Here is an 18507-nt window from a genome sequence, read left to right as displayed (position 1 = left end):
GTGTAAATGTATTTACTTTAGTGTAAGTCGCGGCACCACAAGGAACAAATATTCCATTACGATGACTTCCTGCATATTAAGTCTTTTTTCAATTGCGCCTATTAATCTGATATTATGATATTAGGTTATAATTCCCGATGTTTCTAAGCAGCTTTGTTGCTGTAGCTGGCTGAAGTAAAGCTGATTTGAACTTCTTTATACTTTTGACCACTGGTGAAAACTAAGTGTATTTACCCAAATAGGCGAATGTACTTAAGTATAATGCTTGGTGGAAGAAGTATTCATGTGCTTTATAGTTTATATTAATATATAATGTATGATATTTTAGTAGCTCACCACAGGTTTTGTAAAATGGCATCTTCATATGTAGTTATTAGTAGCTGTCAACATATGTAGTATAGTACTAGTTCTCTCTAGAATGTCGTGAAATAGAAGTATAAAGAAGCATACTACTCCACAGTACATTTCAGAGGGACTTATTGTACTTTATACACCACTTACATACACAAATATGATCACTATACTTGTATATACTAGTATACAAAGTAGAGTATTTTCATATTGCGGTATTGCTATCTGAATACTTAAATAAAATGCTTTAAGTTGCAACTACAGTGTGAATAAATGTGTTTAAAATTGTCATATGTTTTGCAGTAGACTGCCAAAAAAGCTGTTTAATGTCAAACCGGTTTAGAAATGTTATTTATGTTTGATCGTTGCATGATTAAAATCAATCTGACAACACACACACACAGGAGCACAACATTTACAGTTCAAACGTATTTAATAGTAACAAAATAACATGAACATATAGCATTAATATCAAATGAACAGTGGACATTTTACAACAGTTCCTGAGTTGTTACACAAATCATTGACACTAATGTTTGAAATGACAGGCTCAACACTGCAGATACACACTGAACAGTAAATACTGTAAATTTATTTCCGACAAACAGTTTTATTGCAGTATTTACAATAAGGTATGGAGTGCAATATATGCAAATGAAAAGATCAAAGATGTATGTATTTATGTACATCAAATACTGAGTCAAAACTGGACAATATGTCCAATACTCACAAAATAATTAGTAAAGCATAGAAGGTCACTTATACACAGAAACAGCACTCTAAAATCATACTTCACCACCTTTATAGTACATATTGACTTTGCAGCATAGTGGGATATATGTTGTTCAAACTCACACGTTACTCTGTCTTCGTATAGACTCCTTATTATCTGTGAATATAAGAAAGGCGGATAAATTGTGCCTTTTGAATCTGAGCTCATCGGTCTGTTACAGTCTGCTGCTTATTGCCTGTATAACTACAGTATGTACAAAAAACTGTTGCAAATTATCCCCACGTGAAACCAAATAGGAACATGTTTACCTTATGAACAAATATAACGTAAATGAGTTTTGTCAAAACAATTTCAGTTCACTCAGTAAAAAGTTTAAGAGTTAGAAAAGAAGATTTGTCCAAAAGACGTTGAAGGAATGCAGCTCGCAGCATCTTTTTGCGATGACACCGTGGGCCGAAATATCAAATTCCACAGCTTTGAAATGGTTTCATTCTATAACAAGAACACCGTGGCAAATGAGTTCAAATGAACACAATATGGAGTAAAAAAATGTTTCAAAGGAATACTAACGGAGAAGAACATTTATATAAAAAAAAACGTGAAACGGTGCCACAAAATGATATAAAAATTACTTTGGCAAGTTTGTTGATTTGACTTGGATGTGCATCAGAGAATAATGTGCCGTGTTACACCTCAAACTTTACCATCCGGAGAATCATTGTAGCAGTTTAACCTCAACAGTTCTTTGCCCTTGTCTCGGTTCCGTCTTGTCCTCCGTCTCCGCCGTCAAATGATGAATGAGGACTTGTGGCGAAAATGGCCCTGTGAAAAACCAGGAATTATAAAATATGCATGCACAGCTGATCCTTTAATAGTCTTAATCTGTTCACAGTAAGACATGCAAACAAATGCTGTGCACGCTCTGAAGAGTCTGTTTACCTCATCTGCATCGGCATACTCAACACCGTCGTTCTGCGCTGGCCAATTGTAGCTGAAATAAACAAAATACACGATGAAATACAAAATCCTACAAAACGTTGCTTCCTTCGTGCTTCAGAGGTCGTACTCACTTATTTTCACTGAGGCCTTTTTTGGAGAAGCATCCGCGTTTGAGGGAATGACAAATGGAAGCGGCCAACACGAAGAACAAGATCACTGCGCCAAAGGACTTGAGGAAAATCCCGAGGATGTCGACGTCATCTGCAAACAGACGTCGAGTGTTATGATCTGTGCACTTGTATATTTTGATGACATGCATTTAACATGGGGCTGAAATCGTCACTTTAAGTAAAGATATCAAACGTTCTTCATACCACGATGACACACATACCGCAGCTTCAGATAAAACTCTTACATCTTGGATAGAAAATAGTGACTCAGGCGTTTAGACACTCACAGACTTCCATCACTTGGGAAGGACACTGTGCATGTCCGGCGTCGTTCTTGGCCTGGCAGTAGTACTCCCCCGCGTCCTCCTTCCTCACTCTTCGAAATTTCTGAGTAGACATTTTTAGAGACGTTTCAGTGCGATGACAGACTGCTGCGTTGTCAACAAAACGCTGAAGGGTGCTTGGCTGTGGATCAAAGCTTATGACATTTTCCTAAAGACCGATTGTCTTCCAATGTGTTGTAACATGGTTGCTATTGTGTCTTTAAAGTCCACCATGAACACATCCCCTTGGCTTTGAATTGAACTATTATCCTTCTTTCATGCTGGTTAAGGTTTCGCTTCCCTTAGCTTCCATCTTTACATGCATGGAGTTGTTAAATCACACCGTGCGTCTTTCTTACCAAGCCTCCGGTGTCAGGGTTGATGCTGTATGAAGAGTTGACCAACTTCGGGCTGTTTTTGGGGTCCTGGGGAAGCTCCTCGCTGTTGTGGAACCAGCGGTACTGCGGAGCAGGGAAGCCCTCGTTCTCCAGACATCGCAGCTCCGTTGATGTTCCGACCGGTGACCGCCTCCGGCACGCTGCACCGCGTACCACAGGTTTCACTGCACACAGACGCACATCAAGCTACTGCAACCACTGACTGGCTTTATTAGTCATCAGTTATATGTATGCATATATATATATATATATATATATATATATATATATATATATATATCATTTAATCAATCACTTGATGCATAAACTGTCTAAATATGGCAAATCATCCTTATAGGTTAGCAGAGCCTGACGTAAAGGAATGGTGAGACATTTTAGGAAATACACAACAGTCCCTGTCCCTTACATATGTGTGTATATAGTTTATCATAATGATGGGAATCACTGGAAGTAGGGAGGTAAAGATTCAGAACAAAGTGTGTCACAATAAAAGCATTAAATATTAGAGAAATATTAAAAAGAAGGAGAAAAAATAAACAAAGAATTAAGAAAAACATCAGTAAAAGAACAAAAACAATATAATAGTTAGAGGGAATCTATTAGAATTTGAGGTTTTAGGTTGCACTTCATCGTGTGGCCTGATAGTCGGCCTTGCTGCTTTCACCTGCTTCCAGCCTTTATGCTAAGCTAAGCTAATCGGCTGGCTCTAGTTTCATATTTAAGGCCCAGGTGTAAGATCGGTGCTGATTTTCTCATCAAAGTCGTGGCAAGACTGTAAAACCTGTCAAACTGTCCCTTTGATTTAAATGTAAAATGAACTGATAATCCTTTAATATAAACTGAATATGTATATGTATATATATATATATATATATATATATATATATATATATATATATATATATATATATATATATATATATATAAGTCTTCAGTCACGGGCCCATGTGGTACCAGCTCACCGTACCTCTTACTGCTAGACTAATGAGTATCTCATCAAAGTCCCTTGATCGTCGATGGCGGCGACCTCGCAGCGGTACTCTGCCGTGTCTGACCGAGTGGCGTTAAAGATCATGATGTTGGCCGGCTCTCTGAGCTGAGCTCTGTGCTCCAAGTCCCCTTTTCAAGAGCGGGGGAGAAGAAGAAGAAGAAGAAAAGAAGAAGAAAAACACTTTACAATTGCTCATTCACATACACAGTGTGGCTTCACAGTCGGGGGGGGGAAACAGAATTCAATGCCAAGTTCTCTCAAGGTAGCGTTCATTCAGCTAAGCTTTGAGTCCTGAGACTTTAAAGAGAGAGAGAGAGAGAGCGAGAGAGAGAGAGAGAGAGAGAGAGAGAGAGAGAGAGAGAGAGAGAGAGAGAGAGAGAGAGAGAGAGAGAGAGAGAGAGTTTGTTTACCTGCTATCCTGTTTTGAAAGTACACATAGCTGGGGACACCGTTCTTAATCTTTTTCCATTCAATCCTCGGGTTGTTTGTGGAGATGGACTCTATTAAACAGGTCAGCTCGATGGCTGTGGGGAGGGGGGGGGGGGGGGGGGGGGGGGAGGAAACAGAACGCATCAGGAAAAAGAAAAGCTACTTTAGCTAAATAGGTTAGAGTGATTTTCCGGGCAACTTACGCTCAAACTCATTTGCCCACACAATCTTGTCTGTGGTTCGGAGGATTACCCCCAGCGATGATGGGATGTGACCTGCGGGAGGAAAGAAAAAAAAAAAAAAAAGAAAAAGAAGAAGGAAGCAAGACACTAAATGCTGAGTAACCGTGATGGCACACAGAACACAAGCAATTTCATTAGCGGACATTATCAGCTGGGCATGTTTCCTAATAAACAGTGGATTAGAGTGATAAATATAGAAGCTCTCAGACAGCCCTGGGATCTGATTCAGAGTAAACATTTCTTATTAATCACTTCACATTTCTGTTTAAGAGGATTAACACCTGGGGCCAAAATGTGTCTTCACATGCATTCTTAATGAACGTGTGCGCTGCACGGGATAGGCTTTACTCTTGAGAGTAGATATTCTGACTTTATTTGATTTGGGGCTCTTTTATAAAGGTTATTTTTTTTAAAATCATTTGGCTGGTGATGAGACATTGAGAGAGAGACGAGAGAGCAGGTTTTAAATGTGAAATCGCTGCGATAAAGATTGTGTTTATTGTTTCGGCTTGGCTCTTGTGCTCTGCAGTTTAAATGAAACGCTGACTGAAGTTAAAGTGCTGACTTTCAGCTTTTTTTTTGTTTGACACGCCTGGAGAGACAACGTGGGAGGACTTTTATGCAGAGTCCCTCGAGTTTTAGGACAATGCAGCAAGACAATAATCATAAGCATGGACAAGGCAAGGCAACCGCAGAGGCTAACTGAGCATTTGTTTCAATTAACGAAGACCGAGGCTGAAGGCAAAACGCCCCTGAAACAAGTCAAACCTTACGAACGTACAAATAAGAGGATCTACGAGCATCATTTGGGGTTTATGTGGTTTTGCATCTTGGCATAGCGTGATATAATGCACGCACACGAGGGCATCAGTTCAGTTAACCACCGACTCTCAGATGATGGGGAGCAGAACTAGAGACGATGCCCTCAGACACAGATCGGACGTTGGTTGTCTGACGCTAGAATATGACATCTGCATCGCTAGTTCACTTTTTGGGTGACAATGTCTCTCTGAGGAACAGCTGGAGTGGGTCAGCGACGTGACGCTCGTTAGAGCAGAAAGCATCGCGCAGTGCAAAATCTCGGATTTATTTAATTATTTTTTCTTCCAAAGTTAAGTGAAAGAGCTAAATTGTGACACTAATCAACACTGAGCTTTATAGGATAAATAATTTATCAAAATCCCCGAACAAAACAAATCACGAGCGCAAAAAAAGTAACTGACAGTGGGACTGTGCTTTAAATACGAAGCATATTTAATCAACCGTCTTGTTCCCCAACGGCACAAACAACACATGAGACATACTTATTTTAAGTCCCTCGCTTGAGTGCACTCCTTAAAGCAATCGGTGTTATTTCGCAAATGTCAGCTCGCAATGGCAAGGGGCACAATTCACCAGTTCTGTCAAACTTGGGCCAATTTGAGCAGAACCAAGTGAGCAAAGAGCGATGGGGTGCGCGACAACAAATTAGGGGGAAAAGTAATAAATTACAACGTCAAGCGCACACATAACTCCACAGTGTGTCTGATTCAAAAGGCTGAGGACAAATAAGCGTGTTTCCACCTTCCACTGGTGCCCTGCACTCAACCCGTTGTGTGTGTGCCACTTCCAAATGCAATAATCACCGGGTACACATGCGACTAACAGCACCCCTGCTGAGTAATGAAGGCATTATTATCGCTCCCAGTGGGAGGCAGTGCGAGGGGGGGGGGTTCAAATGAAGGCTGGAATTAGATAACAATAATTATCTGAGCGGGCCTTGAATACCGCAAGACATCCCCCCCCCCCCCCCCCCCCCCCTCCTGTTTGCCAGGAGGCAGCGTGCGCTCTGTCTGTTTATTCACAGCGGCCTCGTTGCGACATGCAGCCGGCTAACATAAAGCTGACGCTCGGGCCTGAAAGTGATGGAGAACGCGGGTCCTGCCACGGCTCGAGCACATCTGATGGGATGTGACTTCCAGGTCTCGGCTTCCGTCTCTGTTGCTGACTTTCCCACCCTGTACATCAAGAGGCTATTTATAGGCCAGCTGTGACTGGACATCCCATGAGGCACCAGGGAGAGCAGCTCGTCCAACACACACGGACGCTCCCTCGGCATATGCGAGACGGAGCGAGGAGTTGTCTTTCTGCAATAAGAGGCGGAAAAGCGAGTTTCACGAACAAGGGGGACGAAAGTCAGAAACTGCAGCGCTGAGGCTTTCAAACGTAGACGTTTGATCCGATCTGCTCCGACCACACTGCTCACAAAAAAGAAGAAACACAACTCAACGCAGCAGTGCGTCACGTGTTATTCTACGTTTACAGGGAATTATCTTTAATAATTAAATTGTGCTGAAGCACTCGTGAACTCTGATAAACACTCCTTGGGGGTGACCTTTGTTATATGTCACCCTCCCCTCCCTCCCCCCCCTCCCCCCTTCTGTCTTTGGCAAAACATTACCAAAAAAGAAACTGCTCCATAAATACAGGTCTTCAGTCTTTATTATTCACAGCAAATAATCGCTCATACTGAGAGAACAGAAGTTGAAAAAGATAAATACATAGAGTACTAACTGCACATTGTTTTTGACGTGATTCTTTTTTCTTTTCTTTTTTTAAAGTAGGTCGTGGGAAAGTATGACCACAGTGAATTAACATGACAATGTGTAGCTGATTACTAATACTTAGAGCTTAGAATAAAAGCATTCACACAACAATGGCTGGTCCTCCGGTGACACAGTGGAGGTTGAAAAGAAGGCAATATTTTTGAATTATTTGAGGAAAAATAATCTCAGCGCTTGCTGGAAAGCAAACACAGGCTCATTCTTAATCCCTGTGTTTTTGTAATGAATAGACAAAGTAGGTCCATAGTCTGTTCTGAGAGAAATGTGCTCTTAAATGGCCACATTCCGCAATCCTCTTATGCACTAAATATGAAGCTACCCGTCCCCACCCCTGAAACACGAAACAAACTCAATGTTGAACCAGTGCGTCTATAAAAAGCGTCTTTCCCAAACATTCCAGTGCGGTCGCAGCAAACACGCTGAAGGCAGAGTTATCGAGCGACATGGAGAGCCGGAGTGTACTGTAACTAATCACTCCGTAGATCGGTGTGAATCAGCCACGGCGAGGAAACGTAAGAGAGCATTTTGTTGTTCTAAAGCCGTCACTAAAAGGACACTGGTAAGGAAACAAGGAAACAAGGATCCTAGACCAAATAAACAAAGAGACATCAACAATTTTCCCAAGATCCTAAATATGTCTGACTACGCTGAGTTTAAGACAAATGTGACTTCCAGAGCGTGGAGTCCAAGTAAAACAAGCAATCTGAACACACATCCTTGATAGATGAGTCATTCTACACAACGGTTAATCTATCGATCAAGAAAAAGAATCGATCAAGAAAAAGAATCAATCAAGAAAAAGAATCGTTCATTGCGGCCCTAGTGTAACATTATATAGCTTCAATTAACAGCAGGAAGTATATATATATATATATATATATATATATATATATATATATGATACTCTTAGTGTGGAATAACATGATAATCTTCATGCAAAAACATTTATTTTTTGTTTTACTTTGAACTAAATTATTTAAATGTCAATGTGCAAGTCATATAAAGCATGAATTAAACAACACGAGTCCCAGTCATGATCTAAACCTAAGGGCAGACTGAAACTGGAGGGCAGAATTTCAGACTAAAACATTTGAATCACGTCTGCTGCTGTTATGGTAGTGAGCTGCATTCAGCCACTGAGCTTCAGAACCGAAAACACGCCGTCTAGAAGACGATAAACGAAGCGCCGCGTCGTCAGTCGCTTAGTCATTCGATTCACATGTGCAGAGGGGCGGAGGTCAAAAGTGCAACCCTTACTAATGCAATCTGCCATTTGGAAGTAACTCACTTCACCGACAAATGTGACATGTTCCACAGCAGGGTGACCTCACGCTGTGTGCACCCACCACCGCATCGCCCCGGAATCAGCTGCATTGATCAGCTCCAAAGCTCCAGCTGTTGTTGTTGTTGTTGTTGTTGTTGTTGGTGGTGGTGGTCAGGGATGATGATGAGGCGTGTCATCTCCAACAACACTATGTCTCACTCTTCATTTTGAACACACGAATAGCACCCCCGCTCATCATCGTCAATCAGTATAGGTCAGCTCACACACTCTCGGATGGTGACTCAGTTGGTTAGAGAGACATTTGGACACTAGAGTTGACTGGTGTGAACTCACTGTATGGGTCAGTGGTGATGCTGTTTATTCACAGTCTATGTGCTGCATGCTCAATGCATTACAGTATATGCATGTTATTTGTGTTTATTCACAGTATATGTGCTGCATGCTCAATACATTACAGTATATGCATGTTAATTGTGTTTATTCACAGTCTATGTGCTGCATGCTCAATACATTACAGTAGATGCATGTTATTTGTGTTTATTCACAGTCTATGTGCTGCATGCTCAATACATTACAGTAGATGCATGTTAATTGTGTTTATTCACAGTCTATGTGCTGCATGCTCAACACATTACAGTAGATGCATGTTATTTGTGTTTATTCACAGTCTATGTGCTGCATGCTCAATACATACATTACAGTATATGCATGTTATTTGTGTTTATTCACAGTCTATGTGCTGCATGCTCAATACATACATTACAGTATATGCATGTTAATTGTGTTTATTCAGTCTATGTGCTGCATGCTCAATGCATACATTACAGTAGATGCATGTTATTTGTGTTCATTCACAGTTTATGTGCTGCATGCTCAATGCATACATTACAGTAGATGCATGTTATTTGTGTTCATTCACAGTCTATGTGCTGCATGCTCAATACATACAGTAGATGCATGTTATTGGAGATGCTCTTGCGGGCCCTGTGATTTATACCCTTTGCCTCATGGCTGACACGACAGGTCCCGTTATGTTACCATGTGGTTGCTTTCCTCAGTGACAAATAAACGCACGAGCTGTTGTCGAGACTTGGTTAGTTCCTCTCATCCAGCGGCACTTCACGCAAACACTATGCCTGTTGTGAACGCGCTCTGGATAAGCATAACGGCACCGTTGACGTAAATTAAACGTGAATGATGCTCTTAAAACTACGTCATTTTTTATTTTATTTTTTTTCAGGATTAATTCTCACAACGGCAACGTCACGTTACCGTTAAGGGGAAATACGGCGTTGACAGTTAAACCTCCCAAATACCACCGTGCATTACGGTAAAGCTTCCTTGACAATTCACAACCTGTTCGTGTCGAGCTAACGTCTGTGGTTTAGCATTGACAGCGCCGCACAGCTGTGCTTTTTAAGGCTACACAGCTGCCGCACCTCGTCCCAGCACCGCGTACGTTTCCACAATAGCGTTGTTGGAAAGGAAGGGTAACTTACCTAAGCTGGAGTACAGCACAAAACAAGCCACGAGTCTCGGAATCGCCATCTTGCAGGGTCTCGTCTATCGGTTACAGTTGCACACACTCAGCACCTCTGAGAGGTATGAGGATGGAGGACAGACTGGTGGATGTTGCCATCGACGAGTTTCCATAGCTACAAGGGTGAAAAAAGGAGGGTGGCGCCCTCAACCGTGCCTGACAGGCAAGTAGTAGGCGGGGCCAAATTACGTGCTCCTCCTTTTCCAGGATAGAAAAACAACAACCCAGAATCAGAATCAGAATCAGAACCGTATGTTGCACATACAATGAATTTGACATGGTGGATAGTGCATAACATTAAGCAATCAACACAGTGCAAAAAAAAAAATAGAAACATTAAAATGTACAATAACATTAAAATATAGTGCACAGACAAAAAAATAACTACTTTAAACAAGTATAATGTAAGTGTAATGTAAAAGTGTCAAGTGCATTTAAATATAGAAACATACTGTAGAAGGGATGTTGTGATCTTAGCCTCCCTCCAACAATGCTCATTAAAAATATTAAAAACAAACCATGTAAAAAGAAGCAATTTAAGACCAATTAAGCAATGTACATATACGTATATATACACATATGTACATTATTTGATTTTAACAGCTAGTGGTCTGAAAAGAGCATCACAAGTTTCATAAATATAAAACGTTTTAATTATATTGTATGGAAATAGGCTTCTTACGATTTATAACTCGTAAGAAGATTTATAACTGCAGACTTTGTATCTTATTAGAAAGTCAAATCAAATTATGAAAAGGTTCAAATTAGTTTATAGTCCTAGTTTGTAAAGAATAAAAAACACTTTCTCCAAGGCTGGATTACCAGCTGGGTTTGGCCCTAGTGAAAATGACTGAGACAGCTTGAAAGTTGGACATCGCTTCTCAGAACCTGAACCTTAAGTGCTGACTCTGTAAACTCTGCGGAGCTATCTTCCTTCAGCGGCATGTTATAGAGGTGGCACCAGGCCGGACTTAGAGACGGCTCCAATATGAAACATTTTTAAATATCATGATCATAAGTCATTTGCGAGTGTTTTTATAGGGCTTATAAGCCATCTTAAAGGTGCAGTGTGTTGGCAACGTCTAGTGGCGAGGTCCTAGATTGCAACCAAATGAAACTAGATTGGATGTTTGGTGTTTTCAATCTTTTACAGCTATTTTCTGAGAGATTATGCACATTTGAAATGCGGCAAATTTGAGAAATTTTCAGCCATTTTGGTCAGGACATTTGGCATACGTGACTCTCCCTCATACAAATCACATTTATGAATAGTATTTAATGTACTGAACATCTACATGAGTTTTCTAGCATGCTGTTGCCACACCCAAATAGGGAATGGTCATCTTTGTTTGAACCCTGTAGCGCTTCATGGACCTGCACGGAAACTGTGATGTCTCTCCTACATTTAAATGGTACATTTTGATAGGATCAATACAAATATCAAATGTGCATATTTTCTTAAAGAAATGGCTGAAATAGCCTGATAGTTGCACCAAATATCCCATTTCAGAACTTGCATCTGAAGAGCTGACTGTGTCCTAAGTCAAACTTAAAGAGCAGCCTCTATAGATACCTTTTAAATTCATGATGATACATCATTTTAAAGTCTTTTTTATAGAGCTTAGCCAGAAACCCAGTCCAGTACTGGATCTTCAATTAAAGGTTTATGGACTTTTTCTAATTTATCAACAAGGTTTCCAATGTGCTGACTGCTTTGGCATGAAGATAAATACACAACACAAACAGGCCTATATAAATAGCCCATGGTGGACTTTTATACGGTATATACATATAACGTCTGCACCACATCCATAATGCTATGCAAACTACAGTTACTAACTGTAAAATATGTTTTAGGTTTATTAAGAATACCCAAGTAAATGCACTATGTAGTATCTATCAGTGGCAAAAGGGCGCTGCCTGGAAGACACAGTTGAGGGCTTCAGCTGCATGATAAATCACAAGGGCATCAGGGCTGAAGATGGATCGTTCACAGAAAGGATTTGCCCTTACATCATAGTGCCAGCCATTGATTCTATACACCACTTTCTCAGCTCTCATTCCCAAATCCTTCACCAAAACTACTGATGGTGCAAAATGCAAAATTGAATGAAAAGAGAAGGAAGAGTATTTTTGGAATACTGGAATTTTGCATGATAATAGCAAAATCCTCTTTAAGTGGCTCTATGCTGCGGACCCTTCTGAGAGTCAATTAACGTAATTTATCTGCAAGTCGTGTCTATTTCCATTGCTTACTGTGGACGCAGCAGCTGCTTAGATTCCAACAGATAGACAGAAGGTGGCAGTGTAACACCAGACATCACCGCAGCTGTCAGACCGATGCAACTCACTGCACGTCCTTACGTCAATGTTTGGGCAATAACGACCCTAATATATATGCAGTTGATTCTTCAGAAAACCTGTTATGTTATAGGAAGTGTTTATGTACAATTTTACATTTTTAGTCACACAAAACGCAAGTTGAATTTAAAACTATGTCACTACAGTGTGTGCCCTTTACTCTGTTTAACTCACTAAAACATCAAAAAAGACGACAACAACAACAAAAAAAGGGCAAAATGAAGCGATTGATTCTGCTGCCTTGCTTGAATCCTCCTGCGCCATCAGACCGTCCTGCTCGCCCTCCGCTGTTGCAGTGTTGGGTAATATATGTTGCTAAGCAATCATTCCTCTGTTGCAAGGCCCCTTCTGGCTGCCCTTTGTTGCTTCTTATAGAGAACCACATTTCCATTGTTTTAAAGATGCTAAAATTCTGGATTGTACTCTTCTTTCCCTCCTGTGAGAACAGACTCAAGGGCCTTGTGTGTGTTTTTTGTTTTTTTTTACTGTAATTTCAGTGTTTGATCAAATCTGGGCAAAATCTTTGACAGAAATACTTGTTTGTATTTCAGTCAATTGAGGTGAATTTCATTCGGAGTCAGATGAATGACACCATCACTGTAAGTGTTGCTTATAGACACCTTCATTTCCTGTGGTGTGTTGTTGTTGGTGCCTCTGTTCCTCATTTAACACTGTGAATGTACATCTTTCCAGATATGAAGAAAATGCAGCACCGTTGGTTTGGGATTTAATTTCCACTCGTCTATCTGCTCTCAAACCCACGAGCCCTGTTCATGTAAGCTTGACAGACAGATCTAACACCAACCAAGATATTTAAGGTGTGCACTGAGGTGTGTTGAAATAAGCGCAGGATATGAAAGCACAGCAGCCTGCATTATAATGCAAAATCTACAGTGAAATGAAAGAAAAAAAGATGATACCACTGCAGCTTGAATATATGAAAGAAGTTTATGTTTTATATTCCTTCCAATAAGTGTTGACGTCTACACTAGATTACAGTATATTAAGAACATAATGCAGAGATTGCCAGTGTGCTGCAGTATTAATACAACAGCTGTTGTTTGGCTTTATTTGTGCAGCATGTGGACAAAGACTTAGGATTAGGTTACGTATAAACATCTACATATTGTATTTTACATACCATTGCTTTGTCTGTCATTTATACTTTCATTCAAAACAACTCAGTTGTGTTTATTTTTGCCCATTCTGCCGTCTCCCTCTTTCCAGCCACATTCCCACTTCATCAAACCTCTGCATCTCGACTCAGCTTTATTGCCATTCTCCACCTGATGCCCTCGGCCTTTCCATATCCAGGTCACCTGACTCCCACATCCTCCTGCTCACCTGTAGCTGTGTTTTCTGCAGGTGGGTGCCATATTGTCTTTGTTGCTTCATGCCTTTGCTTTCAAGCCTTTGATGACTGTAGCTTGTAGCTTGTAACTTGTAACTTGTAGTTTGTAGCTTCTAGCTTGTAATTTGTAGCTTGTAGCGTGTCTATTGTAGCTTGTAACTTGTAGCTTGTAGCTTGTAGCTTAGAGCTTTAGAGCTTGTAGCATGGAGTCTGTAGCCTAGAACCTGGACCTGCCTCATTCTTGCTATCCTCTGAACTCTATACAATCTCGGTTTGCACTCGCCAGTAAGCTCAGTCACCTTTTCTATAAATCCCAGAACTGTTCCTGACTGACAGATTGTCTGTATTTGGGTCCTTTTCTTTCCTGCCTCGCACCCGCCTGATGTTAAAAGCTTTTAGAGTTTTCATTGGTGAACTGTTGTTAAGTGAGACCTTATTCCCTCTTAATCCCATCTGGAAGGTATAAGGTCAAAGGGCAGGCCTCTAATGCTAAAATGCATTTTCTCCTGCTCTTCCCTTAGCTCACACTTCAGTCATATTATCCATCTGTAGCTTTCCATCTCTTAACATACAGCAGACTACAGAGCAAGCAGTTTACGGTGAGTAAATTAGTTTGTATTAGTGCAGAGTTGTGCAATGCACCACAATAATTATTTCTTGTATAACTCAATTCAAACATTTGGGGAGATGTTAAAGCAATCTGTCATTACAGACTCACGATACAGTGCTACATTGAACTGAGATACATTATTATACAGTCATTCAGGGACAGTGGACACTATTTATAATATTTGGTCCGGGACAAAGTATTATACAAAAGCAATACATTTGGCTCCTGTGAGCTATCGACACACATGATCTCTGTTTCTAGATAAATGACATATGGGTGGGACTGATAATGGCACTCCAGGTCTTAAGTGATTCAAAGAAATGCTAATGTGTACTATATCTGGCCGTAGATTGGTCATAGCTGTCAGTTTCTTTGACTGATATTCTCTGTAACCTTCTGTGAGTGTCAAACCCTGTTCTTTGAGCTCACAACGCTCTTCTCATATGTAAGATCACTGTGCATCATGTAAAGCAAGACATTTATTTCCCTGCTAATATTTCCAACATTGTTCTTTGCCCAGTAACTCTGTAATTGAAATCACTATAAGCTGTAGTCGGCATTTCAACCTAAAAAAGTGTGAAGATTCCCCTGAATGCTATTTTTGCTCTTTGCTCTTTTGAGTCTTTATTTTAAATATTGAAGATGTTGCAGCTGACACACATTCGACTTTAGCTTTCATTTACAAAGCTGCAACCCAAAAAAGTGTTTCCACGGCTCAAATTATTCCAGAGATGACGATCAGATGGGACACGCTAAGGAACAAAGCAGGAGAGGAGTTTCTTTTTCAGCGGTTCATCATCTTACTAGGCCAGAAGTATTCAGCGTTCCCACTTAGCTCATACCTAATACAACCTCACTCACCTGATTCATGGTACATACTCTGGTTTATTTCTGTCATCATTAGTCAGAAAATGTATTTCCCAAAGATTCATTTGATATGATATTGATATTCATCAAATTATACTATTATAATATACACCAATTATATATTACCAGGACAAATTACTTTTAACGGTATTTCTTAAACACTCCCTTTGAAATGGTTAAACTACTTTTTCTCTTTTATTGCAACTTTTATTATAGTATCTGAATACTTCTTCTAGCACTGCTATTTTTAAATTAAGTTATCTACGGAGGTTATTGTCTTTTGGTTGGCACATCCACTGCAACAAACCCCCCCCCTGCCCCTGCCCCCCCCCCCCGCCCCTGCAATAACCTCAATTTGAACGCCGTTATATTCCTTTTTGAATCAATTGATCAAGCGTTAGCGAGAGCCAAGCTTGCAGACTCCTAAGCACAGTAATTATGTATCTGCCGAGACTGAGTCTTCCACTCTATATTTACGTGTAATCTGCAGCCAGCATGCAACTTGACTCTGTATTGGTCTGTGCTCAGTGTGAGGCAGTGCTGGGGGTCAACAGGCCCATCCCAAAGAACATGAGAGCTGGTTCATGTAACATAATAATACCACCACACTATGGAAATACTCCGTTACAAGTACAAGTCATGCTACTGAAGTAAAAGTACAGAAGTATTACCAACAACGTGTACTTCAAATGTCAAAGTAGAAATACCTATGCAGGAATTGAACCTGTCCGTATTGTGTTTTTCTGAGAAATATGACCTTTTTCCTTTCATTCTAAATCAACCTGTTTATAGTTTATTTGTGCATAAATCAATCAAACTGAAGACAAACCGCTGTAACAAGCTGTCTGCATCTGTGTGGAAGCAGCGGATCTTATGTCATGTTCATTTTGTTTGTATCAGTTTTATAATTTTACATTTTATAGGTAAAATCTGAAATGTAACTACTAGCTGTAAAATGTACAATACATCCGTCTGAGATGTACTGCAATAGAAGACGAATGTAACGGAAATACTTGAGTGAAGTAAAAGTACCTTGAATTTGAACTTGAGTAATTGTCTTGACAGTACATCTGCCTTGCAGCGTCATGCTGACTAATGGTGCAGGGACCAGTGCACCAGGTGTGGTTACACAAGCTTTAGACTCACCCTAAAACACACCTGGATGTCATATGTTTGCGCATCAGTTTTAGGACCGATGCTAATATATCTCCTCCCCCTTTCTCTTCCTTAACCACGTCCATCACGTCATCTCTGTTAGTAAATGTAATCAGTGAGCACAAAGGTCAGCAGGTGATCAGTGACAGCTTCAACTCAAGAAAGAAACGGTCCGACTTCAACAGCTGCAGCAGTGTTCATCTTTTGGGAGCAGCCTTTACAGATCAGCTGGCCGGCAGGCTGAAATACGTTTGTGTTGCCAGGCACTGCAGAACGTTTTTATATTGGTTGCAATGGGATTAACTCTCTGAAAAAAATAGCTAACTACATATGCCCAACACACACACACACACACACACACACACACACACACACACAGAGACACAGATTCTCCCCTCAGCCACAGAAATTGAACTCCTTGTTCTCTCTCGCTGGAGGGATGCTGTTGCTGATGCAGGAGTTTCACCCACAGTGAATTTCATCACATTCAGAGGCTAAATGGCGCCGCGATGCCATACAGAACAAGAGTCAGAAATTAGCAGGTGCTTGCATCCACAGCTCAATTAGCACCATGGTATTAATAGCGTTCACAAGTGAGCGGAAAGACGGCTCGATGCACAGGAGAGGAAAGACAAGTTTTTAGAGTCTTGATGATTTCAGTGTGATAACGGTGAGCAGGTATCGTTGAATTTAGATTTGCTGCTTTATTTCATCACTAACTGTTTATTATTATTTAGTTTTATTATTTTATTTTAGGCTCTATGCAAGTGGAAACTGCCTTAATTAGTTTACCTAAAAAGGGGAAGTGGGGGGAGGATGAGACGCTGGTGATTAAAGGCATCAGCAATGCAAAATGACACGAACGCTATATTTTAATTACACTTAACCAATAAAGAGCTCTATTGATGGCAGTAATGCACACCTCTGTAGACAGTGACAGGAGACCGTGGGTTCAACAACACCATTTAACGTGTTTTTAACGGTGACACTGAAAGCTGCTGTGTCAGTGCTTTTCATAGGAGTGCACACGTTACGTGCGAATAGTCAGAAAGTAAACACGGCCATTCGACTATTTCACTTTGTGAGGCGAAAAACAGCATCCAGATGAACTGCTTCAGTGCAGCACTCTAAACAAACGAAGCGTGGCGCTTCACTGTACTCCCATATTTCCCCCACAGATCCACCATTTAGGTGGGCTGTCCACAGACTCCACTGATGACCACTGAACATGACAAGTGATTCTCATCCGTAGAGCGGTGCGGAGAACGAAAGTGACGTTGAGGCCTAAAGCCCTTCTGCCGACGCAACGCATGTGTCATTTAAATGGGCTGCTTCAGAGACAAAAGGAAGCGGTGAATACAGTGAAGTTGACTTATTTCAGTCCTAGTATTTGAATTCAAATCACACGTTTATAGTAACATGACACTGGACTGTCTCTGTCAGCGCTGATGTACCATATGTAGCCAGAAAGTAACTAAAGCAGTAAATGAGGGGTATCTAAATACATTCATTCACCATGTTTAATGACATGAAGTATACTTATCATAACAGCTCAATCTGTGAGGCCGTTGATTGCTTTGTAAAGGTGAAATGCGTCAGAGCTGACAGTTGACGTCAGTATAAAACAAGAGGGGCGGGGCGGGGGGGTTCTGCATTTTGCTTTTCATATCGGTAGCTCCATGTATGAAAAACCAACTTGGTGAACTTAAAGGTATCATGTTTAATATCATGAAATGACAAAGAAAAGCAGCAAAAGTTTGCTTGAAAAATGACACAACATGTACACCAGAAAGTTAATCAGTTAATTTGAATATCCAAATAATCGCCAATTAATTTACTGTCGATCGACAACCATGATTTCAGCTCTAATAACAATAAGAAATGAATACAATCAGAGCACATTGGCAAATATACCTACAGCAGCTAATTTGCAAATAGGATGAATCCAGAAGTGTATTATAGTATGTCCAAAAATCCCTGAATGCAACTGAAGAAGCGTTGTATTCATTATACTGTATTGCTGAAATGTTGATGCATGCTGAAGGTGACTTTTCTGACATAACCTCTTGATTATTCTTATACGTATTAATACACTGGTTTGTCTGAGGGTTTCCAAGGTGAAAGGCAACGTTGTTCCATTACTCTAGTCCTGAATAAAT

At 40.5% G+C, this 18507-nt stretch overlaps 1 protein-coding gene across 1 annotated transcript; it reads right to left on the bottom strand.

Annotated features, from left to right (window-relative positions):
• Positions 1–805: 805 nt before the first annotated feature.
• Positions 806–10110, bottom strand: jam3a (junctional adhesion molecule 3a). The gene is given in 10 exon segments (XM_068728801.1): positions 806–1906; positions 2024–2075; positions 2155–2284; positions 2481–2580; positions 2876–3078; positions 3882–3923; positions 3926–4033; positions 4316–4429; positions 4538–4609; positions 9964–10110. Coding segments are annotated over 10 exon segments (906 nt in total). The 5' UTR covers positions 10013–10110; the 3' UTR covers positions 806–1870.
• Positions 10111–18507: the final 8397 nt, after the last annotated feature.

This window comes from Cebidichthys violaceus, unplaced genomic scaffold (genome assembly GCF_023349555.1).
Source record: "Cebidichthys violaceus isolate CVI_PGR_0920_01 unplaced genomic scaffold, fCebVio1.0.p SCAF_1, whole genome shotgun sequence".
In the NCBI taxonomy this organism is placed as follows: domain Eukaryota; kingdom Metazoa; phylum Chordata; class Actinopteri; order Perciformes; family Stichaeidae; genus Cebidichthys; species Cebidichthys violaceus.
This window is presented reverse-complemented; position numbering and strand designations above follow the sequence as displayed.